Genomic DNA, 27749 nt, shown 5'->3' with positions numbered 1-27749 from the left:
CCTTATTCGCTCTGTGTTATCCAAAATCTGCATGACAAAGATGTAGATCTATTTGTTGTTCAAACATTACTGAATCACAATAAAGTAATATTTTAAATGGAATTTAAAAGGTGAAATTTTCCAGGCATTCCTCGACCGTTTGGAAATTATTGGAACGTCAGTTTCATGTATGGCGCCGATTCCATACTTCAAAATGACCAACACATTTTTTTGTTTTGAGCTGATAATCACAGGTTTTCAATCTTAGTCAGACTCCTATTATTGACTTCATTTTAATGTAAAACCACTATCACACGATCGTCTGTTGACAAGTCTATGCAAAAGATGTACTTGAAGATGAAAACCCGAGCCATTATATGTTATCGATTAAAAACCATGGAGGTCGTAAAGGTTGGCTCCCTCGGCGAAAGAATGAGACACATTATACTTGCAATGGCAAGCGCCTATATTTCTGAGAAAAGGTAATGTATTTTGCCCTAACTGCCATGTTTTGAATGAACCGGAAGCCGTTCGACGAACGCTTCCGAAGAGGGTTACGAAGATTGGGAATGACGTCACGTCATTCTGAAATATGGAGATCAGTGCCAACCGCGTAGTAACTTCTCTTGGTCACATGGACTGTCGGTCACATGATTTAAGTCTCCAACGATGTGTGGAGAATGGACTACGGGACGGTGGATTAGAAAGTATGTCGGATAATCCCTGGAGGGTTAAAGGGGTACGATTTTGGAATGCGGTTAAATGAATGGCTTAAAATGCTGACACTCATCCAAGAATGTTCCAACAAATGAAAGAGACAGTTCATCATTAATACTGAGAATTGCTCATGAAATTGGGAGTAATAATTTGGTTATCTGCTAATTTGCATGTGGGTAATTTGAAGCCCATGTCCTGATTGGCTACCTGAGCAAGCAAGATGGGTGCATCTTGCCTGCTCTGAATTAGCCACTTTGATCTCGCACAAGATAACCCCTGTGTGGAACAGCATGGAGCAAACCTACAAAGTTTCATAATTTTTTTTAATATTGTCAGCAACAGAAAAGCAAAAGGTAGCAGAAGACAGTCAAATTTAAAGGAAACATAAACAACTCTTACGGGTTTATTCAGCTACAAACACAGTTGGCTTTCTTTCCTAGCTCTTGAAATAAATAAGCAAGTCTTGATTCTTATAATAAAAAGAAATCTTTTTCCCATATAATAAATCCTTACTGGACCAAGCTTGTTTGGTTAAGATAGCAGATGATTAGCCTCCTCCTTTTTTATGTTTTTATGGACCTCAACTTTGTCTCAGTTGACAAAAATGCGAAAAAATAACTCAGCCAATATCCAGCTATCTTGACCTCACAATTGGTCAATAACTCATATGTATTAAACTGTTCCTGGAAGGTGGTAAATTTATTTTTTATTTATACACTTGTATATCTCTGTTAACCTTTCTAACTATGGTTTAAGTAAAGTTTCATATACAATATTTGAGATAAACTTGTTGCCATTTCACTACTATCATTGTCAAAAGCTGACTAACCTTAAACTTGTGAAATAACCTTTTCAGAATATGGCTTTGTAATTTTAAACTAAACCCAAACATTTCACAGATCTGCATGAAGCAGAACTATGTACTTTGTAGAGAAAAAATTCTTGAATTTAACCTGATCTAAGCAACACAAAAAAAATGCATAAATACACATTCAAATAAATTTGTAAGTTAAAGGATGAGAACTTATTGAAAATAAAACTTTCTCTCTTTTTTCAGTTATCTTATGGCTTGTGGTGCTGGCATACAATCTTCTTTCCCATTTCTAATCAAAAATTTTTGTCGGAAGAAAGAGCAGACACAAAGGAGATGTCGTTAATTTCCAGGCAACTTGTAAAGAATGTCAGACTAAATTATGTTAAGACCTAAGCAGTAAAAAAAGTGACACTAAAGGTCACTATAAAGTGTGATTCATCTTCATAAGAAATTAGCATGGAAATGGGTTGACTATGAAGACAATCTTGAAATCAAGTTCATTTATAAGAAAAAGCATCAAAAATTAAATGTCCCCCCCCCCCCACACAAAAAAAAATATGCCAAGTCCTGTAAATATCAAATGAGGTACTGGGTAATCTAAGGTTCTTTCAAGGATATAGAATGCCAGCTAGATTGCAGAATACCCGGCCACTCATTTACATGTCATTGAATAAGAATAGCCTCTATTGTGTTATGCTTCGTTCTTCAAAGCCTCTCAACCCAGGTAAATGAGGTGGACAAAGGTGGCCGGGTACTCTGCAATTGCTCCAGAATGCCTTCTGTTGGTTAAATCACTATCCTACTCATAGCTCAGCTTGTTTTGTTAACAATTATAAATCAAAATCTACTTCTAAAGTGTAGCTCTTAAGAAGTTAACTGTTCCAGAAAAACATACTATAGTTCTAACATCCGCATGCTTGAAGAACTATTCTGATTTGTCTGTTTGTTTTCAAAAAGCTGAATAATTCACTTTTCACAAGTGAGCATCTAAAGCCTCAAGATACTTTGAAGAGATCAGTTTGGGAACAAGAAGATGCCTGCAAAATTAAAGACATGATTTCATTAAATTTTATCAAATAAGTTGTTACAGTTGTAGTTCTAATTGCTTGTTAATGACCCAGTACTACATAACCATTAATACACTCTTTATAAACAAAGATAGCATGATTGTGTTATTAAAAATGTCACCAACATGCTAAAATATGTTCACACTCTTTTGCACAACAAATTGTCTAACACCATCTCATAATCACAACATACAAAAGGCTGTGTGTGGCTAATCTTGCAAACAATTTCTCCTCTACTCAGATGGTAGACCTGCAAAGAGGTTTTTTGCATCAAGGAGCACAAACTTAACTTCTGGAATTACATTCAAGAAAGCATTGAGTGAACCTTGTAGCCAATCTATTATCTTTTTGGATGTACCCCATCCTGTTTTTGAATCATTCAGCTATTACATTGCGAATAACTCCGAAAAACGACAGTGTTTTTTTACACCATTATGGTTTATCTTGTCCCACTGAAATTTTTGCTAAAATAATATCTATTGCAAAAACTGAAGTTAAAGAGGGTCTGAATCCTAAAGGAGGATTCAAAATTAGGCACAAGGAAAAAGTTTTAAAATATTTTTATCTTTCTCATTTTATTTAACTCTTTCACTCCCAAAATTTCACTACTTATTCTACTTACTGTCTGCCATACAATTCTTTTGATGTTAGTTTGAAGAATTTGGTTTTGGATCAACAAATAATCCCCCAATTTATATTATTTTGTCTTTATTCTCATCACTTATCTGTTTCATTTTGAATTGATATTGTAGGGAGAAATTATGTCTTGGTTACTCATGGTAATTAAAGGCTTAACCACAGATGTAACTTAATTATAATGGTAATTTGTTCTTACCTGATTGGCAATATAAACATGAGTAGAACAGGAAACACCATTTTAAGATATGGCAATGGGGCAAATCCAAATCCACATAGAATACCAAGCTGTAAGAACTGCAGAGCAGTGTACAGGTGCATCTTTCTCTGAGGCACATGTCGAATGTAGTGGTTTGGTGGATAGGCAGCCTATAACATTAAATATCTTTCAATAAATCTCATATTTTCGGATCTTTTAGAAATGAATTTAAGTATTAAAAACTTACTCATCATTAAGAGAGGATTGTCATAAATTGCAACCACCAAATTTAATTTCTTATGACATAGGAGTTAAGTTGATGAAATAATGTAAATTTGTGTCCCAATCAACATAGAGTTGAACCACAAGATCAAGAGAGGAAAAACATAATGCTCTTTCAGAATTAATACAAAATTTGATATACATGAAAAGAGACAGTATTAGCACACACAGGGTTGTGCTCTTCAGAGAATTACCTAGACACTCTAAATCTGCAAAATCCAGGGCGCAGTGAAAAATTGCACTTTCAATGACAAAGTTGCACAAAGTGTCCCACAGGCGTATTATGTAACTTGTCTGTGACACCTAAACTCTGTTAAGGCACAACCCTGTGACAAAAGAGTATGATTTCTACCAACCTGTTCTGTGACCAACAGCAATGCTCTTTCAAACATCTGGTTACCATATAAGGAAGTCATGGCCATAAAAAGAAACAGGCCATCAAGGACAGGTGTGGGGATTAGAGTGAGAGGAATGGGTAACATTAACAGTGATAATGCAACGAGAGTGCTGGAGAGAAACCCAGTCAGTCTTGTTTCTCTAACTTTGACAATGCTGCAAAAGGAAAAAGAACATATGGACAATCATCAATTCTTATTCGTTTTTATTCTCGAATAGCCTTCAGTTACTTAACCAAGGAAAAGCATAAATATTTGTAATCCACGGATAGATTGCAATTCAGTTGAAGAACTTTTCAAAGTTATGACTAACAAAAAATTTAAGGGCAAATGAAGTCAACTGGCTTTTGAAGTTCAGAGAGTGGCTGCTATGCAAAATAACTGTTAGGTATTCACATTGCTCTCTGCTCCTTTTTCACATTTCATGCCATAGTACAACTGCACTACCATAATTTACATAATTTATACACTTTTCTGTCAACCTTTTAACTAACAACTGAATAAAGAATTCTTGCTATGTACACTGGAGTTATCAAACTCACATTTCAAACACATGCCCTCTGTCTACTCTCTCTTCAACATCTGCCAGTGCCCTGACATGAAATGGGGAGTGAGGTAGGGCAGCATGTACCCATGGCAGGCCAAAAATGGATAGAAAGCTATTGACTACAGCTACAACAAGTAAATCCCAATGATATGCACTGCCTTTCTTCAGTCTAATAAAAAAATAAGTTAAATTTGATGACTCCTCAGCACTGCTTGGTAGATAGTAAAAGTGACTGGGTTAAAAATAAGAAATTAAATCATGTATTGAAAATACAGCTGAAATCAATACTATCATGCTTTGCTATTCTTAATAGTCTTAATAATAAACCTGAGGCTTTGTAAGGCTCATCAACTATCTGGTAATGCAATCTTGTGTACTCTTTTAGTTATAAATGCCTGCTGTTGGCTTGTAGGTCATTAGAGTGAAACCCTGTCATCAATGTCTCATGGACACTTGCACCTTTTTTCAAGTAAAAGGTTTTAGTGAACACACTAACTTTAACCAAATGAAAAACAAATTAAATAATGAGAGCATTGCCATGATAGTGGGCAGAAAAGAAAAATGTGGAATGGACTACAGCCTAATCATAATGTAGGATCTCTTTATCAATGCTATGTACCTGTTTCTAGGATTATTAACCATGGCACTTGAAATATTCTGATCCATGAAAAACAACAGAGAAAGGGAGAACCCTAACCCAAGTCCAGCAAACACTGCACCCCAAGTGAGCTTGTGAAATGGAGCAACAGTAAATGAAAATGTGCTGCTTGATTCAAACTTGTAATCTGTGAAAAATCATGAAGAATAAGAGAGTTACCACCAAACTAATTAGATATTGGGTAGTCTTCCTTCTTTATATATTTTAAAAACTATGAATAACCAAAGTAAGGTTGTTTTAAGACAAGTTTTTCATTATAATACAATTGTTATGACATGATGATAATAATGTGATCTTTAAGTAGAATTCCAGAACCTGATTGTTATTCTTCACTATCACCTACATCAGTTCTTTAGAATAGAACGAGTAAATATCACAGAAATAATGACACTTCCTGCTCTTATTGTGCAATACTTACTATCAATATCTAGCACAAAAAATGAAGCAATAAAAGACACGACAAGTACGGCCACCACAAGTGCATAACCAGCCAGTGCCTCTCTCTTTCCAGCATCAAGAAATGGGCTGAAAATTGAATTAGCAAGTCCATCAATTAATAATTGAACATATTTAAAACAAAAGCCACATTTAATTGCCTCACAGAAACAATTTCATTCTTGGTAAAGAATGCTAAGGCTATGAAAATTGTATCTAATTTGCAGCATGCAGTGCTTTGCAAGAAAGTTCTAGTTGTTAAACTTTTGTCTTGTTATAAAACAGCAAATCATTCTCATGATAGAAGGACAATTCAGCTTTACTCTCGTGCAAATTAAATGTTAAAAAAATTACCCTATAGTTACTAACCTCTTGCGAAAATTGTAGAGTGCTACACCAATCCAAACTGTTCCTAAGCTTGTAACAGCATAGGAGAGACCTCCCTCTCTGCTACAAACTGATACATCTGGGACCTGATCATGAGTGAAGTTATCAGCAATCCCCTGGCCAACAACACAAGATGATGAGTTCCAACAGGAACTTAAACTTGTACAGTGAGGACTTGAGTATTCTGTTGAGAAGATTTAAGTGAAAGTTACAACTTACCAAACAACTCCCATAATTTTCCTTCTAAAAAAAACTAGCAGATGAAAAAACACAATCATAACAACACCACATTGGTCATTCATTCATTATTACTTCACGGTCAAAAACTCTGTAACCCTTAAAAACAATAAGCATTTAATTTCACCCAACAGTATCACCCCTGAATCCAATACTCAAAATAAAGGAAATGGTCTTAAACCCAAGAAGCTCTTGATTGTTAGACAAATCTTCCCAGTAAGTACATTAGGGAATGAATAGAGAACAAGCAGTATAGAGAATAATCATACTGATGTTAGGATGTAAAGGGTTAATTATGCTATAGACACATAGTTTACAAATACACAAACACACACACATACACACCGACATCACATTGGTTAAACATCAGGCAAGCATAAGGAAATCAATTTTGGCCAGCAGCATGCCAATTTCATTCAAAACATTTCTTAGGAAAACTTTGGAAACAGCCCTTTCAGGCAAAATGCATAAAGAAAAATTGAAACATTAGGGAAAAAAAAAACAAGGAATCCTTTTGTCTTACCCTTAGGTCATACACTAACTCAAAATAGTGATATTATTTCGAAATACCATGACATAAGGGTTTGCGTTTTGTGCATTCAACTCTTTTAAATCAACTTGAACTGATACCCTGGAAATGCACCACCTTGCCATTTTTGCATGTATAGACATTCAACTGCTGTGTTCCCAGAGACACTCTCACCAATCCAGAATGATGAACAATAACTTTTACTTTTTTTAGAGTAATTATTATCAGCACCTTTGATGATGCTACTGATGGCATCTACTGTAAATGCAAGTGAGATGAACAAAGCAAAAATTTCCTCTGTCGATCTAAAAAAAAAAAAAAAAAAAAAACCAAACAATTATGCTATTGACTTCTCACAAACTGAACTCACCAGCAGTACTGGGAAATATTGGCCCAAAGATGTGGCAGTTCAGACCAAGGGTTAATATTCCATGATACAGCTTGAGCAAATGAGATTGGTAAGTGGTTTGTTGTATGGCACCCAGACTAAACAATGTTTATTTAGAATTTGCTGGGGGCTTTCATGACGAAAAATACATTTTGTCGAATAATTATTTAACATGTTTATTCGATGACTCGTATTCACAACTGTCCTTAATCAGAAAGCACATGAGTAATTAATTTAAAAGCCTCGTGATCAACTGTCAATCATAAACGTCCTTTGAACTCTGTACAAACAAAACAGAAAACAAAACCCTATGAGAGCTAATAAGTTTCACGACACACTCCCCCGGTTTGGGTTACATTAGTAAACAAACATAGAAAAATTTGAATGCAATTTTGTATTAAGTATGAGATCTTCGCATGAGTTCACCCCTCATCGCAGCATTGCGACGTGGTGTAGTGTTCGCAGAAGTGTTGGGAGTGTCACAAACAGAAGAACCGCTCGTCGGTTCGGCTCCATACTCTTCGATTTGATTAATGTCATTGTTGCTGTTGACTTCAAGTGGAAACAAATGTTTGGCACTTCGTTTTAACAGACAAGGAATATGATCTGCACTTGAAAATTTGATAATAGCAGCTCGGATGTCATCATCCTTTCCCGGCAAAAGTTCTTCCACTTTAGCTAATTTCCAGAACATTCTGTTTGATGTATCGTTCTTAGGAATGACTACATCTCCGATGGCTATATCAGCTCCCTTTCGATTCTTTGTGACTTGTGCGTGTCTCTCTTGAAGATTCAACAGATAGATTTTTCTCCATTGGTCAGTAAATTGGCAAAGAAGGTGGCGATGATGTCTTGCTCTTCGTGTAAGCGATTCGTTGCTGCTGATGACCTCAAAATGACTGTCGTTCGCAGTATTGGTTACCCGTCGCTCATTGATTAGGTACGAAGGGGAAAGTGTGTAACTCATGCCATCTTGATCAACCTCCATGTAGGTCAGAGGTCTTGAGGTAACGACCGATTCGATCTCGACAAGCAAGGTGTTTAACTCAGCGTAGCTTAAGGTGGTTCTGCCAAGTGACTTTTTCATAGAATGCCTGACGCTCTGGATTAATCTCTCCCAGAAGCCTCCCCACCAAGGGGCCTTCTCAGTAATAAATCTCCAGCTGACACAACTGATGGCTAAGTAACGCAAGACTTCTTTCGACCGTGCAATCTTGACAATTTCCTTTGCGGATCCTCAGAATGTTTTTCCATTATCGGACATTAGAGTTGCAGGCAGTCCCCGACGACTTGTAAACCGGCAAAACGCTAACAGGAAAGACTCAACAGTGAGATTTGGTGTAAGTTCAAGGTGTACAGGTCTCGTTGAAGCGCATGAAAATAAACAAATATAGCACTTACTGTTGTCGTTTTCAGTAGTCGAATTACCACGTACGAAAAGAGGACCCGCAAAGTCTACTCCAGTAAGAGTAAATGGTGGATCTTCGGAGATGCTAACGCTTGGTAAATCAGAGGGACTTTAAGCAAATCATGATGGCTACGGCAACGAGAATGTGGAAAAACAATAGATCTAATTGGGAGAACAATAGCCCAGCACGTGCGTTTTAAAACTTTGTACATTTCTTAGCCGTCCTTTGCAAAACAACAACGAGAAATCACCAAAATCTGCGTTGTCTGCAAAGCGAAACCGCAGAAGCAAATTATTTTAATTTACATTTGGAACTCAACACTGCTTTTATGCGTTATGTTGAGTTTGAGGTCTGGCGCCCTATGAGACGGTAAACACATGCAGCCATTTTGGAAATTCTAACTAAAAGTAGAAACTCATTTTCAAATCGACGTCTTCTGTGGCGTTGCCGTCCTGACTACTTAGAGTCCGTATTCTAGCTTGAGTATGGCAGACCTTCGAGTCTTCAACAAGTAACACAACGTTTAAGCACGCGCTTCACTGCCTGTCTCCCTCGTAGAATCCAAAATCTCTCACGAATAGTCGTCAGCGTGTTGTTGACTGAGCTGTGCTTTACTTTGTCATGAGTTTGATGGATTATCAATTCAACATAAGGATATAATTCAGATATATCAACAAAGTTGAAATGGTAAATTGCCCACTGTAATGATTACAAAAGCTGACGTTTCGAGGGTTAGCCCTTCGTCGGAGCGAATAGAGGAATTGTGGGTTGTGTGTGCTTTTAAAGGCAGAAAATGGAGCTACGTTATTGGTGGGAACATGGCAACGAGAAAAACAAGAATAAATTAGTGGAATGAAAAGCGTTTGTTGATCCCTGTGGGATTTAGACTGCCAGTTTGAAAGATGAACTTTTGTTCAAGATTTTTACGGCTTTCCGTGCTTCCTAAGTGTAAGAAAAGACCACAGATTGCCAGTTACTGTAACTCCGTCATAGTTTGAACTGGTTGCTTTAGAGATGAAGCACAGTTCCTACATCCCATGGAAACCATGGTTACTGTAACCAATTGCTGAACTACTGAGCTGAACAACTAGGATGCAATCCAATACCTGATAGTCCCATGCAAGGCTGTCTGGACCCACACCACACCCTGTGGGGTAAGCACATTCAATGTACTCTGTATCTGGGTCAAGGCAAGTCAGTGTTCCATTAGTGCCATTGTAGACTAAAGCTGTGACCTCAGCCAGACCTTCAACCTTCGATGATGCATTTGCCATCATTTTACATGCCAAGTTCACAGGATGCCCAGGGAGTGGAGCCAGGAAGTCTGTTGGGTAAGGATAATCACCCATAGCTAGGGTTGTAAAAGAATTCCGAATCCAACCTAACATGTGAGGGATCTAAAATGAAAACAGAAAATAAATAATTGATGAAACAATAAATGGATGAGAGGAATCAAAAAGTGAGCGAAACGGAGGAGGATAGCACTTATGTAGAAAATAAGCTGACCGGTAGTTACAGTAGAGTCAAAAACTCTTGCTCCCTGCAACTTGAGTAATCATACACTTGACAACCATGATAGGTTTTGAGTGAAGGTGATCACATAATCCTTACCTGTTTTTTCTGTTCTATCAACTACGTTGAAATTGTAAACTGCCCACTGTAATGAGCTAAGAAGGTGACGTTTCAAGCGTTAGCCCTTTGTCATTCGCTCTGACAAAGGGCTAACGCTTGAAACGTCAGCTTTTCAACTTGATACAGTGGCCAAGTTTCTATTCCAACTTAGCTGATGTAACCAAATTACTTTGTTACCTCCACCAACACAGCACTACAGTTTCTTTAGAAACTTTCACCCTTTATCCCTTACCTGTTCTGTTGACTTTAGTGGTTTGCAGAGTTTAAATATCTTTGAGAGTTCAGCAAGTCCTATAAAATGAACACAGTTGATCAAATAAATGAAAGTTGAATTATAACTCTAGACCAGAACTATTGGTCTCCAGATAATTATACAACATCAATTTGAAACAAACTGTAACTACTGCTATGTCATTTACACAAAAATCCATGTACCTGCCACATGAAATGAGTTATCCAGCTCCTTGTTATATGCACCCATGTTTTAAGATCAATTAATTAAAAGAAATTAGGTTTTGCTTTTGACACTTGCTTTATTTAAAAGCTTTCTAAAAGCACTCCTTAATATTAGGGAAAGAGGATGGTACTGTTGGCCTGTCACCCATACTTAGACCCGCTCTGAGAGAAACTACATACGGGCTCGGGCATCACGTTGTAGTTACTTAGAGCGAGCTCCTCATGCTCGAGTTTGGAAATAAAGATTGTTCACGTTGTTCACTGAGTCGTCCTTGCCGCCCGACAGTACAGTAATGAAGCAATTGCCTCCTTTCATAATGCTGCATACTCATCTTTCACTATGACAGTATTCCCCTGGTTCCCTAGTCCCTTGCTTTACACCAACATTCCAAATTTCCAACCTGAAGAGAGTGGAAGATGTAAACCCCTTCATTTCCAAAACCCTCTTTGAGTTGCTACACATTTCGTTTTAAATTGTAAAGAGAATTTAGTGTTCTGAAAACACATTTTATAACCTATTTTCTAGTTTTTGTATTGTTCATTAGATTTTAAGCGTTCAGCAATTCCATGGGTTTCCTACATCTAACTCTGATTCATTTTACCTTCTGCACCTTGATTTTTCAGCATCTCAATCATTTCAAAGGCTGTAATAACATAACCTGGACAATTGGCATCAGCATTTAAAAAGTCCTTAGAAACAAACAATACAATTAAATCAATTGAAACACCTATTTGTTTTAAAATTAACTAGAACGTGACAAAAGTCCAGCTATGATAGTTTTGCAGCTGTAGTTAATGAAAGAAGTTTTTCTTTTACTAACATCATTAAAATAGAGCGAGAATTTCTAAAAATTAAATCAATAACTAAATGGCATTTTCACTATCCTCCATTACATATCCCAGGAGAGAGAAATAATTTTCAGTCTCCTTTCTTTACCTCTGTTACTGCACTGAAGAAAAAGTCTCTTTCACTTCCTTGGAAAGTGACCATGTAAATTGGAGCACTGGCTGCCAAGGCAGCATCAATCACATTTGGATATTTCAACCTCATGTAAGCACTTAGCATTCCACAATAACTGGAAAAAATAGACCAAGGACAGATAGTGATGCAGAATACCTCATTAAATTAAGTTTAATGAGTCTTACATCAATCCCTCTTCTTGGTCTTCAAGAAAGGTCTTCATTTTCCTTAATTTGGTTTTTTTGTATGTCGAAGAATACCGCATTTATGGTGCTCATTTGTCCGCATATAAATTCACTTCGAAAATTTAATCCTTTTCTGACACAATTCCAAATACTAGGAATTTTCTCTTGTTCTTGGCTGTTCAAATATTCACATTTTGAATGGAAACAAAGACTGGAATATTGCTATTGGCACAGAGTTTAAACTCCTTGCCATGCTTTCGATGCAGGTGATCACAATTGCCAAAACATTTCTTTGTCAAGTTCTATTACAATGTACCTGCCACCAAATGCCACAACTTTACTCTCTGTCGCCTCGAACTGAATCTTAAGGTCAGTCACCAGGACTGCATAGTCTGCAAGGGCTTGCTCCATTGAAAGGTAACCAACTTTGTCGAGATCAAATGAGGACGAACGAAATGGAAGGGATTCTCCGTAGTATCTCTGAAAGGGAATGACAACAGAGCACAATAAATAACAAGAGATCAGAGCACCAACAATTCAACGTTATCACAAAGCATCCTTGTATACTCACATGTTCTCCAAACACCACCAAAGCACTGAACTTCTGAGCTGCTTCAAAAACAAAGCCCGAGTTTTCCCAGAAACCAGTTATTGGTCCTTCATTGCCAGTGTAAAAAAAAAAGTGGTCCTTGTTCATCCCAGTATTGATCTCTGTGGAAACATGGACACTGAGCTTAACAAATGATTAAAACTCAAAAGTTCTCCATACTGTGAGGAGTTAACAAGCTGGTGCTTCAAGGAGTACAAAAGATATAATGTGAACTATGGAGAGGGTGGATGGAACTACTTATTTCCTTTTTTTCACTTCAAGGATTTCTTACATTTTCTCTTTCTTTTCAGCACAAGTATAAGAATATCGGCAGAGCCTAATGAAATTGGTTGCATTTTATGGGTGCCTCCTCCTGAAAAAACCCAACAGCAGCCACAAACACTAACACATGACTTTGCTAAATTCTACAACATTTGTTGATCGCACAATGAAACCTCTGGCCCAGAAGGGGGGGTGGTGGTTTGAACGAACCAATCTTCAAAAGTTCGATCAACTGCCGCACGGGGCGGGGGGAGTGTTGAGCAAAGGGGATGTTAAAGCTTCCACGTGATCGACGCATTACTTAACTTCCCAGACTTTTGTATCAGTTTGAAGTATTTAACTATAGAGTTCTGCTAAAATATGCTCAGAGGTAACGCATATTTCTAAGATTCAGCTGGGCCAAGTAATTTTCATCGACAATAAAGAGTGGGAGAAAGAGAGAGTGGTGGTTTACTTTCGATGATTATTTGTTCCAACAGATTATGCAATCTAACAGAAAGTAAACTTCATAAATATACTAAAGAAAACTTGAAAAAGAGAGCTATACAATTTAACCATGTTCTCTGACATAATAATCGGAACTGTGTAGCTTCACCTCCAAAGCTCCATCCGTGTCAGAAATTATGGTTACAACGCTTCAATAAATACCTGTGTAGATAATACCGCTGCTTAAACGTAACCTTATTGGCTTGAACGAAGTTGAAGTGATCGAGATCTTGCTCAAAATAAGCTGTCTTGTAAGGAACAGTAGCCCCTACGATAACAAAAAGAGAGGATATCACGATAAGAAACTCCAAGTGTCCAGCCATCTTCGTGTTTGTCGGAAAATAATCTACACGTGAGGGTCTTCTGACGAGCTAACTAGTCTTCAGGATTGCGTGATTCTGCGTGACCAACGATTCAACCTGTCACATCTCGGAGGGTCCAACGGAGGCAGATGACACACATCACAACAATACAACGGATTCATGTGACAGAACATTGGAGAAGTATCCTGGTTATCGAAGAAAAATCTTGTCTATTCCAGTGCTGTATCTTCCAAGGGGGAGCGGTAAGGGGGAGAAGGGTGCTTTCTAATGCCTGGGGGGGGGGGGGGGGTGGGGGTGGGTTCCTACTGGTTCCTATTCGAGAAAGAACGCTTATTTCTGTAATTTGAACGTAGGGGCTAATTAAAGGAAGTACGGTGACCGTTTCTGATATTTGACCAGTAATAGCATGTTACTTGGTACAAAAGAAAAAGGTTTTAGAATCTCCAATCTCCTTTTGCAAAAGTAATACAATTACACATTCTGTACCACCTTAGGTCAAGTAAAAATAAAGTTGAAAAAAGGTCTGACTGGTTAACACAAGTTTCACTGAAGTAAAAAAGATTCTCAACAACTCGATGAGGCATATTCACTATAATGATTAAATCAAAACTTTGAACCAATACGCTTGCAAAAAATGGGAGCAACATATGAAATCACATTGCTTTGAATGACTGAATCCCCCCTTTCAGATTTCAAAATTCACATTTCTCACCAGAGAAAAACAGAAAAAAAAAAACAGCCCCTCTCCTAACTTATGGACAGAACATGTTTCCAGATACCGTAAACAATAAAGTTTAAAGCTAAGAATCCAAGACCTACAACAATGGATGGTTTAAAAAGATACTTTATTTCTAAAAAGAACTTTAATGGTATGAAATGTAATAAATAAAGGGAAATTGAAAACTCTTTGTACTTGCAAAGTGTGTGAGCAGTTGAGGTGCCAGCCATAAATGGAAGTTGCTAAAAATTCGTAGAGCTGTAACCTTTCATCTTCAAGACAAAATGAAATTATTTACAAAATCTCGAGTTCAACGAATTTGAACTCAAGTAACCAAATTATTTACACATCACAAGTCAAATCATGATAAACTGGAAAAGAAACCAGATGAATGAGTTAGGAATGCCTCAAAAAAGTTTTCCACACCTTCTTAAGTATCATATGTAACAAGAAAACAAGGTTTTGAACCTGTTGATGATCTCAACCCTTCAATTTCCAGGAGTGAAAAAAAATAGAATTTATCCCTACAATATCAATTACAATGTCACAAAGGCAAGTGGTGAGAATCAAGAAAAATTTAAATTAGTGGTTGATCCTATACCAAATTCTCTGAACTAACATAACCAGAATTATATGGCAGACAGAAAGGTGAATTTCTTCTGATCAGAGATCTTGGGAGTGAAAGGGCCAAAATCCTGTTTTCTTTGCTTTCCATCAAAAGATGGACACAGAATTCACTTGATTATTCTATGTAAAGCTGGTCAAATTCTAACCACAATTAGGCAGTTTCAATGTACAGTTGTAACTTAACGAAACTCTTTAGAAATTTCTTTCTTACTGTTCTTTCTTGACTACATATATATGTTAATTAATATCCATCTGTAGTAAACATTAACAACTGAAATAGAAAAAATTTTTATCACAAATAAAGGACTTCAGTTAACATTCTCTATCAACCATCTTTAATGAAACATTATCTTGAGTTGGTGACCTAACTTGAGTTCAGAGATCATATCAGTTCAGGAACAATCCAACACTCTCGACAGCAGTGTACTTCAACCTGAGTTTCAACCAAGCACATAACATTCACTGGATATTTTTCTAAGTGCCTGCGTCAAGACATTAGTAAATTGAGGTGACTATTACACATTTCTTTCTGAAAGAATCCTGAGTCAATTAAGACAAGGAAGTCTTCCTTAGAGTCTGTCATGTTTGTTAGATTCTTTTGAGGTTCATCAATTTGTGTGTACAAAACGTTTGCTCTAGTTGTACATGTCTTCCTCACACTTTCAAATACATAACATATTGCTCATAATGTAGGCTTCAGAGGCCAGCAGTAGTTTCTAGACTGATATGATCACCTAAATGTATCTAATCACCCAGTATAGAAAGAGCTACAGCATTGCTCACTTATGTCTTCATCTCATCATTGCTTTATGGTTTGCTACCACGTGATGTCTGAAGATCAGTTCCATTCAACATGGATGATTGCCATGATAACTGGTCAAACAATTCACCAATACTCTTTGATCCTGTAGGGGGCTTGTCAGCCAAGACACATGTAATGATCTGTTCAACTTATCTGTACAACACAATAATTCTTAATTAATTCAATGTATTTGTTTGCTGAAGAATATATCTACACCTGTGAAGACACCACATTTAATTTAACAAAAATTGAGCTTTCAACCTCTATACTGAGCATTTAAATTTTCAGAAGCAGAACTCATAACTTAGCAGAAGTTATAATTGTTTTCTCCATAAACAAAGCTTTGATGCATTTGAATTTAGGACCAGACATTTAATCTTCTCATCAATGAAGACAAACAAAGTCATTTTCTCATCACAAAATTAACACATATATGCACACATTTTAGAAATTGAAACTTTCCCATTGGCGTGTTCTAGAGTATCCTCCGGATGTCCACAATTTTCTTTTTTTGCTTTTATTTTCCTTCAATGTGGTCCCGATTCTAAAAATGAATTCAGTTAAACATTCTTTTTCGAGTTTTATTGTCACTTAGTAAAGATTATTGTCAGTTATTGTCACTTATTTTTTGCTAGTTGATTTATTAAATAAAATCAATATAAATCTACTTTTTAAATTAAATGTTTCAGATTTTGAGTAACCAAAAGTCTTACCTTGATTTCATCCCAAGTGCTTGGGTCTTTCAAGCAAAGAATCCTTTCTTTTGTGGTAATATTGCCTGGTACAAGTTGTCAATGGAAGCTAAGATGAGTGATAGAGATAACTCTAATGAGGACTCATTCTAGTCTTCAAAAAGATTATTTTTGTACAGAATAAACACTCTCCATTAGCTAACTGTTGATCAAATTGAAATGAACCACTTACAAGTAAACTCTACCAAGTGTCCTCAGAATATTGTCCCTGCATTACTGCTGCTCTTACTTTTCAATCCCAGAGTGGTCAAAGTCACTGCTTCACAGAGTGTACAACAAGATCAATAAACCAGTCTTCACTCACTGCACAGCAGCTGGTTCTCCTTTTGAACTAAAACAAGTTCATGTCACTCTAATCCCTTTGCCAAAATTCCAGATCACATCCAGCCAGCCACCTTCATCTCATTAAAGTTGGAGCATGTTTTGAACCAGGAGAACTTCAAAATCAGACCCTTGTTTCTAGTTGTATTAATACTGAAAGTTTGTTTGGTTTAGCAGAGTTGTAGTTAATGTTGCTCTCTTTACCAAACCAAAGCCAGATCAGGTTTCCAACATTCATCCTGTGGTAACTGTGATCACAGACTAACCAAACATTTAAAAGGCACTTCTGATACTCACACCATTCATGAAAGGATAATAAATAATGTGCTGCTCTTTAAACCAAAGAACTCTCAGAGTTTGAATTTCTTTCACTGAAGACATTTAGTTCCAGGCTAATTGAAGATAAAGATGTGTCTCTTGCCAAAGCATCAGCCAGTTCATGTATCCAGTCTTCATACAAGTTATTGTAGTTACTGAGTGTTAAGTTCAAGGTAACTATTGATGTATTTTTCACCAAAGCATTCTTCAGAGCATGGAAACATGAATTAGGCCTGTAACTGTGGTCATTCAGTGTAAGACTAAGGGTGGTTAATGACTTGTTATTCGCCAAACCATCAATTACACCATCGGTCAGGTCTCCATCAAAGGAGGAGTAGTTGTTGATTGCAAGGCTCAGCGTAGTTAATGACATGTATTGTGCCAACCAGTCACTCAGACCAGAGATCATGCATCCGTTAAAGTTCCTGTAGTTGTTGAGTGTAAGGCTCAGTGTAGTTAATGACATGTTTTTTGTCCACCTGTCACTCAGACCAGAGATCATGCATCCGTTAAAGTTCCTGTGGTTGTTGAGTGTAAGGATCAGGGTAGTTAATGACATGTTTCTTGTCAACCCCTCATTCAGATGAGAGATCATGCATCCCTTATAGTGCCTGTAGTTGTTGAGTGTAAGGATCAGGGTAGTTAATGACATGTTTCTTGTCAACCCCTCATTCAGATGAGAGATCATGCATCCCTTATAGTGCCTGTAGTTGTTGAGTGTAAGGCTCAGAGTAGTTAATGACATGTTTTCTGTCAACCCATAACTCAGATCAGACATCAAGTGTCCCTCCCAGTCACTGTCACAGTAGTTGTTGAGTGTAAGGCTCAGTGTAGTTAGTGACATGTTCTTTGCCAACACGTAACTCAGATAATTCATCAGGGGTTGGTCGATATTCGAGTCACTCTGGATGTTGAATGTAAGACTCAGTGTAGTTAGTGATGTGTTTTTGGCCAAACTGTCACTCAGATCATCGCCCACCATTTTCTCCCATACCCAGCCGTCGTTTAAAGTAAGGCTCAGTGTAGTTAATGACGAGTTTTTTGCCAAACCATTACTCAGACCACAGGTTATGGGTTCACTCATCACATACTCATTGTAGCTGTTGAGTGTAAGGCTCAGTGTAGTTAATGACTTGTTTTTTGCCGTAGCATCCCACAGAGCATCCATGTTGTTAATAAAGGAACTGTTGTTAAATGTCAGACTCAAAGTAGTTAAAGACTCAATTTTTGCCAAACCCTCACAGAGAGTGGATCCCCAGTTTCCACTGATGCTGTCAGGGTTGTTAACGCTCACACTAAGCTTTGTTACACAGCCATCCTTAACTTTGGTAAGTACAGGTGTAAGTGACGAGGAATCATCAGCAGATAAACCAACTTCTCTGCAAATCTTGTTGCCTGAATATGAGTCACTAACATTTAATGCAAATAGATAGGTTTGGTTCCGTGATAGCCTTTCAAGAGTGTTCTTTCTGTCCCCCATCAGCTCCCCCTGAATACTAATAGTCAACTTTGAAAGGGTTTTGAGTTTGTTCAAGTGCTTAAAAAGACAGTTAGCAACATTATCAGTTACTCTTTCCTTAAAATTCAAAGTGACACAAGAAACTGATGAGGCTATCAGTCCTTTGCAAAGATCATTTGCCCCACTGCAGTCTAACTCTCCCAAGATGTTGACAGCCAATGAGTGGAGTTTTGAAGCTAAAAGGTTTTCATTCAGAACTGGGCAAAGGCAAGCCACCTGTGAAGTTCCTACCATGCCAGTAACATTTGGATGCAATGTAAAGGACATAGTTGACTTTACTGCAGAGTGGAGAGTCCTAGAAATATTTGCCCAAATTGTAGGAAGCTCACCAAACACTTTTAATTCCAGAGATTCCAAAGACCTGTTTCCTAGAAAGCCATCCTTTAACAAAGCCACACTAGTGTTGCTAAGTTTTCCATAAAATGTCAGTGCAAGAGACTTCAGTGAAGGATTTGCCACAAGTCCCTCACTAACAGAAGTTATTACTGAATCTTGCACGTCTCCAAACAGAATAAGGCTCAGAGACGTAAGTGATGTGTTCAATAAAATCTTTTTAAAATCTTCTGCTTCAGTTTCCCTGCATGAACCAAAAATCTCGAGTACAACAGATGAAAGTGGCGATTCGGCAGATAGTCCCTTGCCAAGCATGGCTACACGACTCTTTAACACCTCATAAGGCAATTTTAAAGTTACAGTTGTTAGGGTTTTATTTTCAGCCAAGCTCTCAATGATATCATCAACTTCCCAGGAAGAAATCCATTCAGTTATCTCAAGTGTAAAGGAATGTAAAGTAGAGTCTACTGTGAGTGCTTTACACAAAAGAGCTCTAATCTCTTCTAAAACACAACCAGAAAAGGAAAGTGTTTGTAGCTGTGTGTTGGATGCTATGATGTCAGCTAGTGCGTCATCATCTAGGTGGTCACAACCACCCACCCTAGAACACTCTAGTGCAAGATGAACAGGAAGTTGCAACTGTGAAAAACTCCCACAGGCTTTTAAAACAATGGAAACGCCTGTTGATAAGTCCTCATCTGATAAGTCAAAGGTCATGGTCTGTGGAAATGGAATAAAGGAGGAAAGAGCTATTGCCACTTGTTCATCATTTCTACTCTCATTAAAACATTCAACAAAGAAAGTGGCATATACTTCAAAGCACAAGTGCCAGTCCCACTTTGTTTCCTTTAGCTCCTTACCAATCTGTTCAAAAAGAAGACCAGCATCCTCACCCAGTATGCCAGACATAAAGATGAACATTTGTCTGTAGCTCTCTGCAATATCGCGGTAAAAGTCTAAATGCGACCCAAAAAAATCAACCTCTGTTATCAATAGCTTGTTAGCTAAATAAAATGCAGCCAGATACTCTTGAAATGTCTTGTGGAAGAAGAAATACTCATGCTGTGGGTTTATCTTCCTCACGCTGGCTTCCTTGAACACAAGACCAAGTTTCCGGGCTGCTAGATTCGCATTTGCAGATTCAAATTCTGCCAACTCCTCTTCACGAAAAGAAAATCGATCTTCTTCCAAGCATCTCCAAGCTAACTCTCCAAGAACTAGCAAACTATCTTTAAAGAGCCCCACTAGAGCTTTGTCATCAACAGAAGCCTCTTGATCATGCTTGGCACAATATCTTCGTAGAATGCAACAAACAATTATCTGGTAAAGTTCAGTGCGATAAGATGGCAGTTCTCCTTTGTAGTCCTCAAACACAATGCAAAGGAGTAACAAATTCAATGGATTGTTCCACAGCGCATCAAGGAAAGTTTTTTCTCTGATTTCAGCAATGAGTCTCTCTCCTCTCAACACATGCTCAGGACCAGCATTCTTAAAATGCTTTCTTATATAATCAAAAGCATCTTCTCTTCTAAAGCCTTCAATTTGTAAAAGAAGATCAAAGTCCACCTTTTTTCGCACAACAATTCCTCTTTCCTGGCGACTGGTGGCTAAGATATAGCAAAATGGAAAAATCTGTTTTTGAAGCAAGCTATCCACATCACTTTCTACCATCTTGGGTAACTCATCGAGACCATCCAGAATAATCAAAACTTTTTTTTGGTAATGGAAATCTTCAATATAATCAAAAAGCTCTCTCTTGATAGCTTCTGAAGTACATTTCGGTAGAAGTTGTTCATCAATGGCTTCTTTTATGTCTCCGTGAATGTCCCGGCATTTAAGCAGTAAAACTACTTCAAATTCAGGAAAGGAATCCAGCTCTGAAATTACCCTAATAGCCCAATCATGAGCAATTTTAAGGCAAAAAGTTGTCTTACCCATTCCTGGACTCCCCTCTACAAGCACAATGGTATCGTTTCCATTTTTGAAAATTTCAAACATGCTCACTTCATTGTTTTCCAGCTGGAAGTCTCGTTTCCTCCTCGACAAAATTTTTAATCTTGTGTAAACATCTTCCAAAGGCAGCTGAATGGTGTTATCCCAGAAGAGTGGTTTCAACTGAGATCGTTTTTTGTATTCTTGTTTTAGAAGACTGCAAACAATAGCAAGGCAATAGCCTAAAATTGAAGAATAAGTTTGTTAAAAACAACTCTTACATTTTGCATGTTTGGACATAGTGGGTTTGATAAAGTTAATTTTAAAACTTCTAAGAATCAAGTATAAGACTTCAGGGGAAGAACAATTTCATACAGAATATGAAATATGCTTAGTGCTTCAGGAAAATTTGAGTTTTCATACACCTTTATGAATGATACTGAGAAGGATTGGAAAAGAGTGAATTTCCGGAAGTACAACGAGCAGCTTGTTGACAGGTGTAACTGTTAAGTAGCCTGATCATCTGGGTGAAAGCAATCATCTCAAATTGACAAACAACTCCTCCCATTATGGTGACAATGACATTTGCTTCAGTACTTTCTGAGCTGCTCTCACCAAGACGATCAGTCTACACAATCAGTCTGGACTTTTACTACAATGAATTTTTCTTGCTTCATCCCAGTATATATTGTAGACCATATCTAGACTGGGAAGGAGTCAGAAAACAATGAGCATACTCACTCAAGGGAGTGAATACTGAAAAACACCTTATGCCTGGTAGGTAGAAGACTTGTATTGAATCACCTTTTATTGCTAACAAATGCACTGACAAGCAAGGAAGATAACTTTTGTTTATACAACACATTCATGTAAAGTTGCTTTTAATATTCATCAAGGTGCATTCAGGTTATCTGAGTTAATCATGTTCAAGTTTTTTGGTTGAATTTTTGGTTGAATTGAGCTGGCTGCTGAACTCACTATTGATGACGATGGTACTCCAAAACCAAAGGAATCTTTAAAAGAAAAATGCCATTAATCCATCGACCTACGTGTAACGCTTGCCTACGAAAAGTCAAAATTTTGGAGAAACCAGGAAAACAAACACACTGCGCAGTATATTTTTAAAAATCATCTTTTTCCAAAAACAAGCTCCAGTGAAAGAAGACTTATTGAAGAACTTATTTCCCACGAAAAAAGCGAAAAAAGCGATAAGTGCATATTAAGTTTTTACTAAAAAATCAAGATAAAAGATGAAAATTGCTAAATAATTTTGCATGTGCGCAAATGAGTTTTAGAAACCTGTGAGCCAGTGGGCCATGCGAGCCAAGGAGCGAGCCATGTGAGTCATACCAGCCACAGTCAAAATGTTAAGAATTTTTATTTAATAGAGTTTTGATAACTCTGATTCACTAAAGAGTGAAGCTGTTAAATTATGCGATTTTCTCACCATTCTTGACACCAATACATGGAGTTGCCCTGAAGTACTGTTCTCTTTTCTCTTGTATGATTTTCCACGTGGATATCAATGAATGATAGGAGTAGCAGTAGGGCGGTGAAGCAGTACATTTTTCTCAGAACATTTTTTTACTTAAGTCTTGAACCTTAATTAATTCTTGTTGCATTGTTTCTATTTTTTGTGGATCCTGAGTGACTTGAATAGATAACATTTTCTCTACATAACAAAAACATGAAACAAAGAAAAAAATTTGTCCAACTCAGGACAGCCATTACTATGATGCAAGACTTAGCATGATGTACAGATGTTTAGAGCTTTACTTTTTTCATACTTGACGCACCAGCAATAGTTCTGGTAACCAAAGCAAGATTTGGATTTTTTCTGGGCATATTTCAATATTAAGCACTTTTGTAGATAAATTTAAAATTAATTTCCCAGGTAAAGAGAGAGTACCCTGGGAGTGAGTACCATTTATACTTGTCCCCAGAATTATCTCTGCTTTCAAGATGGCAGGCGGGCGGTCTATAGCAATAGTTGAGTGATAGTCGGGCGTGAAATAATCAACAACCTCCCAGACCCTGGACCAATCAAAGAAAAAAAAATACTTGCAAAAATGGTTCCTACGGCTCACATGGCTTGCACCGTGGCTTGCATTGCTCACAGATGCAGCAGACCCTGTGCAAATAGGCATGCAAATCATATTTCAAAAGGGAATATGCAAATTTGTCCCTGAACCTACCCCGTGTGTGGTTACTATGGTAACTAGGATCTTGATTAGTCCAAGTAGGGACTTGGGGTGATGGCTGACTCTGATTCACTAATGAAGGAAACTGGTCATGCCTGATGAAACCTTTCAGTAGAACACAGACAAAAAATGTCATTATTCTACAAGAAATACACATGATGATATCAATGCATCCTTTGTTACCATGTACTGTCCTTTAAATGAGAAACCAAGTGAAAGAGGACTAAAATAAAATTTCAACCAATCTCATTAAGTGTCTACAATATAGACATTGATAAATTGGCAGCAATAACAAATTCTAAAATCACCTGTAGAATTTATGCCATTTGTTTCACACACAATATGTCATAATCAATTGGTAGTCTCTGTCATATTTTTGTAAACGGTGCTATCCCATTGACCTCTTCTCTGATCAAGTACTGATTATTTATATCAGCTACATAAAATGGTCACTTGGTGTTAACCGTGCATGCACAAATGCAGCTGGCAGTTTAATTAGCTACAAAAATGTATTCCTTAGACTAAAATACTACCAGGCTACAGTAAATCGTACTATAAAAATAGCAATAAATGACATAAAGTTAACACAAATCAGAAGCCAATAAAAAGCTAATTATCAGTCATTAATAATGTACATTATTGTAAAAAAGAGAATTACCACAGATTTTCTGTACTCACCCTGTGGAAAGGTTTGGCTCTCTTGGTAATTGGGATTAACAAATGTGGCAGGAGGATTCCTGTAATCCACTGTTGAAGTAGCAGGCAAACCATAGCTATTGAAACCTTGCAAAGTAACACAAAACACTAGTGTAATCAACAACTGCTCTGTAAAATAGAATGGTTTGAAACACCTTACGTGGAAGTGAAAGTGTTAAATGAAAGCTTGCACCTGAAGAAATGCAAAGGTGTCAATAGGATATACAAAAAAAGTCAACAGTTCTACACATTAAATTGATGATGGAATGAGTAATGCCAAAACATGTCTTTAAACATTTTTCTTGTAAATGTGAGATTTATTAAATATTTATATTGTTATCACAGAGCTATGGAAGAATTAACTCCAATCGGGTTTAGTAAATAATAGGTAATGCAATTTATAAATCAAGCAATAACTTCCCATTGTATAATGTGTGTTGGATGCTAGTGCCATAGACGAGTACAAATATCATGCAGTATTTGTACTCCAGAGAACCGGTTAGACAGGTTTTCTCACATCGCGCAAGCGAAATTAGGAAAAAAAAATGATGGACAATTTGAATCATATTTCTGACGACGGAGAGTCAGAATGGCTGGCAAATATAGATCCAAGTTTATTAGATGACTTGAACAAAGAATTAAAGTTAGACAACCAGGAAATTTCTTCAGTTATTGAAGAAAATAATAAATAACAATACGACAACGCGCCAATTTTGTTCCGCTTAGCATACTTCTGTCATCCAATCCCTGTAAATGAATAGCCGCGAAATTCACCTGCATTGAAATAACAATTTGGCGTGTTGGATAATATATAACTTATTAGACGTTTTGTTGTGTAGTATCGCTGAGTATTTTTACTCATTACTTTATTTTCACTGGTGTTTTTACTCATTACTTGTATTTTGACTTGCCCTATGGGCTTGTCAATATACGGTACAACTCCTAAAAATACACAGCAACACTACACAACAAAATGTCTAAGATATATTTACTAAGTAATGAGATCTCGGAAGTGAAAGGGTTAAGAGTTGTGAAAATAAAGCCTGAAAAAATATTAGGCTTGTACAGGAGTTGAACCTTTGACCTGTGATTCTGGTGCAGTGCTCTACCAACTGTGCCAACACAAATCAACTGGCTCACATGCCAACTCAAGCTTACTTTGTTGTGTTTACAACAACAACAACAACAGGTGATGGTCACCATGTAATGTCTTTCAACAAGACACAAGGTATAAAGGAAAGTTAAAATGTTTAAACCAACGTCATAACTAATCCCTCATTTTCACACAAAAACAGTCATTCAGTTGGACAGTCTCTAACTCTCAGCCCTACTGGTCTACTCACTTTGAGTGTGACTTCCCCAATGAATAGGGTCTTCATTTCTCGTGACAGCTGAAGGAGACAGAGATTGACTGTGACCAACTGACAAATGAGGTACACCATATGGAAAAGAACCTAATGAACAGAAAAAAAGATTCAAGTATGAAATGTCACTATGAATGTCTCTGTCCCATGTTTGTATCCTGTTGGTACAGTAGTGTACCCAATAAAAAGACAATTATAAATTGGCAGCAATATCAAATTACAAAATCACCTGTAGAATTTCTGCTATTAGTTTCAGACACTGTATGTCATTATCAATTGGTAGTCTCTGTTACATGTTTGAAAGCAGCACTCACTCATTGGCGTCTTTTCTGATCAAGTACTCATCAATCGTATCAGCTACATGATAAATGGTACCTTAGTGTTCACCATGAAAGTTTGATTAGCTACAAAAGTGTATTTCTTAAACTAAAATACTAACACGCTGTACACTAAATCTTACTTTAGACCAATAAATCTACGTTTCCTTTAAATTTACTGTTTTGGAAAAATTTTGTTCGGAAAAACACTCAGCTATAAGCCAAGGACCCTTCTCTAGCTCAAATTTTTGAGAGTTTGGTAAAGTTTTGTGAAAAAACCTATCGGCTTATAGACAAATAAACACGTAGTTAACAACTAGTAGCAAATCTGGTCAGTAGCCTATTGGAAGCATTTTGTTAACGTCTTAACCATCTATTAGCTATCCTGCAGCCTTTGTTGTGTTCTGTTGCATTTGCAACACTCATGTGGTTTTTGGTGCCCTGGGGCTGTCCTTGTCCAGGGAGTAATTGTTAACCATTCATGCATTGTTTACCCATGTCTGTCAGCTATCATACAGCTTTTTTTGTGTTCTGTAGGGTTTCCAGCTGTCATGCGGTTATTGGTGCCCTGGGGCTGTCCTTGTCTGGGGGGTATTTGTTAACTGTGCATACTGTTCAGTAGCATAGCATTGTCGAGGATTGCAGTCTGCCACATTCCCTCCCTCCCATCCCCAAAACCCCTTGGGGTGTGACTGTGACTGTGGCCCCCAGGTCTGCCAGGCACCCAGCCTCCATTTGGGACTTATAGGCATTAAAAAAAAAATCATCACAAACTATCCATACTCACTTTGAGGAAAGGTTTGGCTTCCTTGGTGACTGGTATTTACTAAGGGTACAGGAAGATTCCCCTGATTATAATTCACAGCTACTGGAGCAGGCAAGCCATAGCTAAAGGAACCTTAGAAAGAAAAAGTAAACACAAGTTTAATCCACAACTACTCTGTGAAATGGAATATGTTGAAACTTCTTAAGAAGTGTTAACTAAAAGCTTCTAATTTAAAGTGCTACCGTGACAAAATTTTTGCATTTTATCTTCCAAAGTTTCTGGTGTTAACTTCACATTTAGACCCTAAACTATAAGAATAAGAGTAAGTTTCTCAAATTTGACAACGTTATTCCTTAAAAACAGCGCCGCAAAGACGTAAAAAATTTTTCTTCCATTGCTCGAATAACATGTGACGATATTGCATTGTCTTAGCGTCCAATCAGATTTCAGTAGTTACACGTGCACGCCAACTTGTTTTGTCTCTCTCTGGTTTTCCTCGCCATGGCCGCTTGTAAGTTGTTTGTGAGTTCACAATGTTCTAATTAAACCAGTTGAAGTTTGAGAACGTGAGCCAATTCTTAATATGGTGTCAGGAGTGGCCGACTGGAACCCTGTTTGGTAAAGACAAGCCACTTTTCATTGACGGATTTAGCAGTTTAACACGTTGACGCCATCAAAATATAGTCAAATATGGCGAGTGATGGTAATGCGACCTCTAGTGCTACCGCACCTTCGACAAGCACTATGGCTTCTCCATTTATGTGCAATGTATCTCTACTGCCTAAACTGGCAATACACAGTGGAAATTGTCTAAAGAATGGAGACGATGGCGACAAGTCTGGGACGCTTATGAAGAGGTGACCGACCTTCGTAATAAAACAAGTCGCCTTCGCGTTGCAACATTCATCACTTGCATCGGTAAAGAAGCTCTCGAAATCCAAAATGGTCTACCTTTTAGCAGTGAAGAGGAGAAATCAAACATGACCAAAGTCCTGGAATTGTGGGAGATGCATTGCATCGGCAAAACCAATATTATTTACGAGAGATACAAATTCAACAACCGTTCACAAGAACAGACAGAATCAATCGATAGATACATGACTGCTTTGCGAGCTCTCGCCGAAACTTGTGAATTTGGAACCTTGAGAGACCATCTAATTCGTGATAGAATTGTCTGTGGAGTCAGAGAGAACGCTGTTAGAAGGAAATTATTACAAGAATCTGGGCTTACTCTGTCAAAATGTGTAGATATCTGCCAAGCAGCGGAAGCTACGTCGGCACAGCTCAAAGAAATGGCGCCGAGCCAGCACTTGGGTGAGATTGATTTAGTCTCGAAATCAGAGTCTAAAAACTCAACTTCACACAAGGAAAACACGAAACTCCCTAATAACAACCAGCTCGTTGAGGAATGTAAGTTTTGTGGCCGTCACCACGAGCGTAATAGAGCGAAATGCCCCCCATATGGTCAAATCTGCTCTTCGTGCGGAAAA

General features: G+C 37.5%; 3 protein-coding genes across 18 annotated transcripts in view; all 3 read right to left on the bottom strand.

Moving 5' to 3' along the window:
- Positions 1-1068: 1068 nt before the first annotated feature.
- Positions 1069-13593, bottom strand: LOC148719618 (solute carrier family 4 member 11-like). Its single transcript, XM_088739116.1, has 17 exons — positions 13433-13593; positions 13239-13273; positions 12485-12624; positions 12230-12393; positions 11705-11843; positions 11370-11457; positions 10544-10602; positions 9926-10076; positions 9786-9870; positions 7114-7187; positions 6099-6300; positions 5713-5819; positions 5256-5421; positions 4632-4805; positions 4051-4246; positions 3413-3582; positions 1069-2547 (listed from the first exon to the last, which is right to left on the bottom strand). The coding sequence occupies exons 1-17, from the start codon at positions 13591-13593 to the stop codon at positions 2484-2486; spliced, it is 2175 nt and encodes a 724-aa protein (XP_088595242.1). The 3' UTR covers positions 1069-2483.
- Positions 7399-9779, bottom strand: LOC148719619 (uncharacterized). The gene is made up of 2 exons (XM_088738806.1): positions 8672-9779; positions 7399-8578 (listed from the first exon to the last, which is right to left on the bottom strand). The coding sequence occupies exon 2, from the start codon at positions 8355-8357 to the stop codon at positions 7668-7670; it is 690 nt and encodes a 229-aa protein (XP_088594932.1). The 5' UTR covers positions 8358-8578; positions 8672-9779; the 3' UTR covers positions 7399-7667.
- Positions 13594-14419: 826 nt separating the features above from the next.
- Positions 14420-27749, bottom strand: part of LOC111320180 (uncharacterized) — a 37483-nt gene continuing 24153 nt past the window's right edge. For 12 of the 16 annotated variants that reach the window (XM_088738708.1, XM_088738707.1, XM_088738706.1 and 9 more), the window contains 6 exons: positions 26281-26391; positions 25156-25266; positions 23795-23899; positions 23111-23221; positions 16454-21157; positions 14420-15893 (listed from right to left, as the gene is read on the bottom strand). In XM_088738708.1, the coding sequence (XP_088594834.1) occupies positions 17148-21157; positions 23111-23221; positions 23795-23899; positions 25156-25266; positions 26281-26391 (4448 nt within the window). In that variant the 3' untranslated portion in view covers positions 14420-15893; positions 16454-17147. The remainder of the gene's footprint in view (positions 15894-16453; positions 21158-23110; positions 23222-23794; positions 23900-25155; positions 25267-26280; positions 26392-27749) is intronic. The other 4 variants (XM_088738721.1, XM_088738723.1, XM_088738709.1 and 1 more) reach the window with 3 other exon arrangements.

The sequence above is a fragment of the Stylophora pistillata genome, chromosome 11 (assembly GCF_964205215.1).
Source record: "Stylophora pistillata chromosome 11, jaStyPist1.2, whole genome shotgun sequence".
Lineage (NCBI taxonomy): Eukaryota > Metazoa > Cnidaria > Anthozoa > Scleractinia > Pocilloporidae > Stylophora > Stylophora pistillata.
Note: the sequence above shows the minus strand (reverse complement) of the source record. Positions and strands in the feature narration are given on the sequence as shown.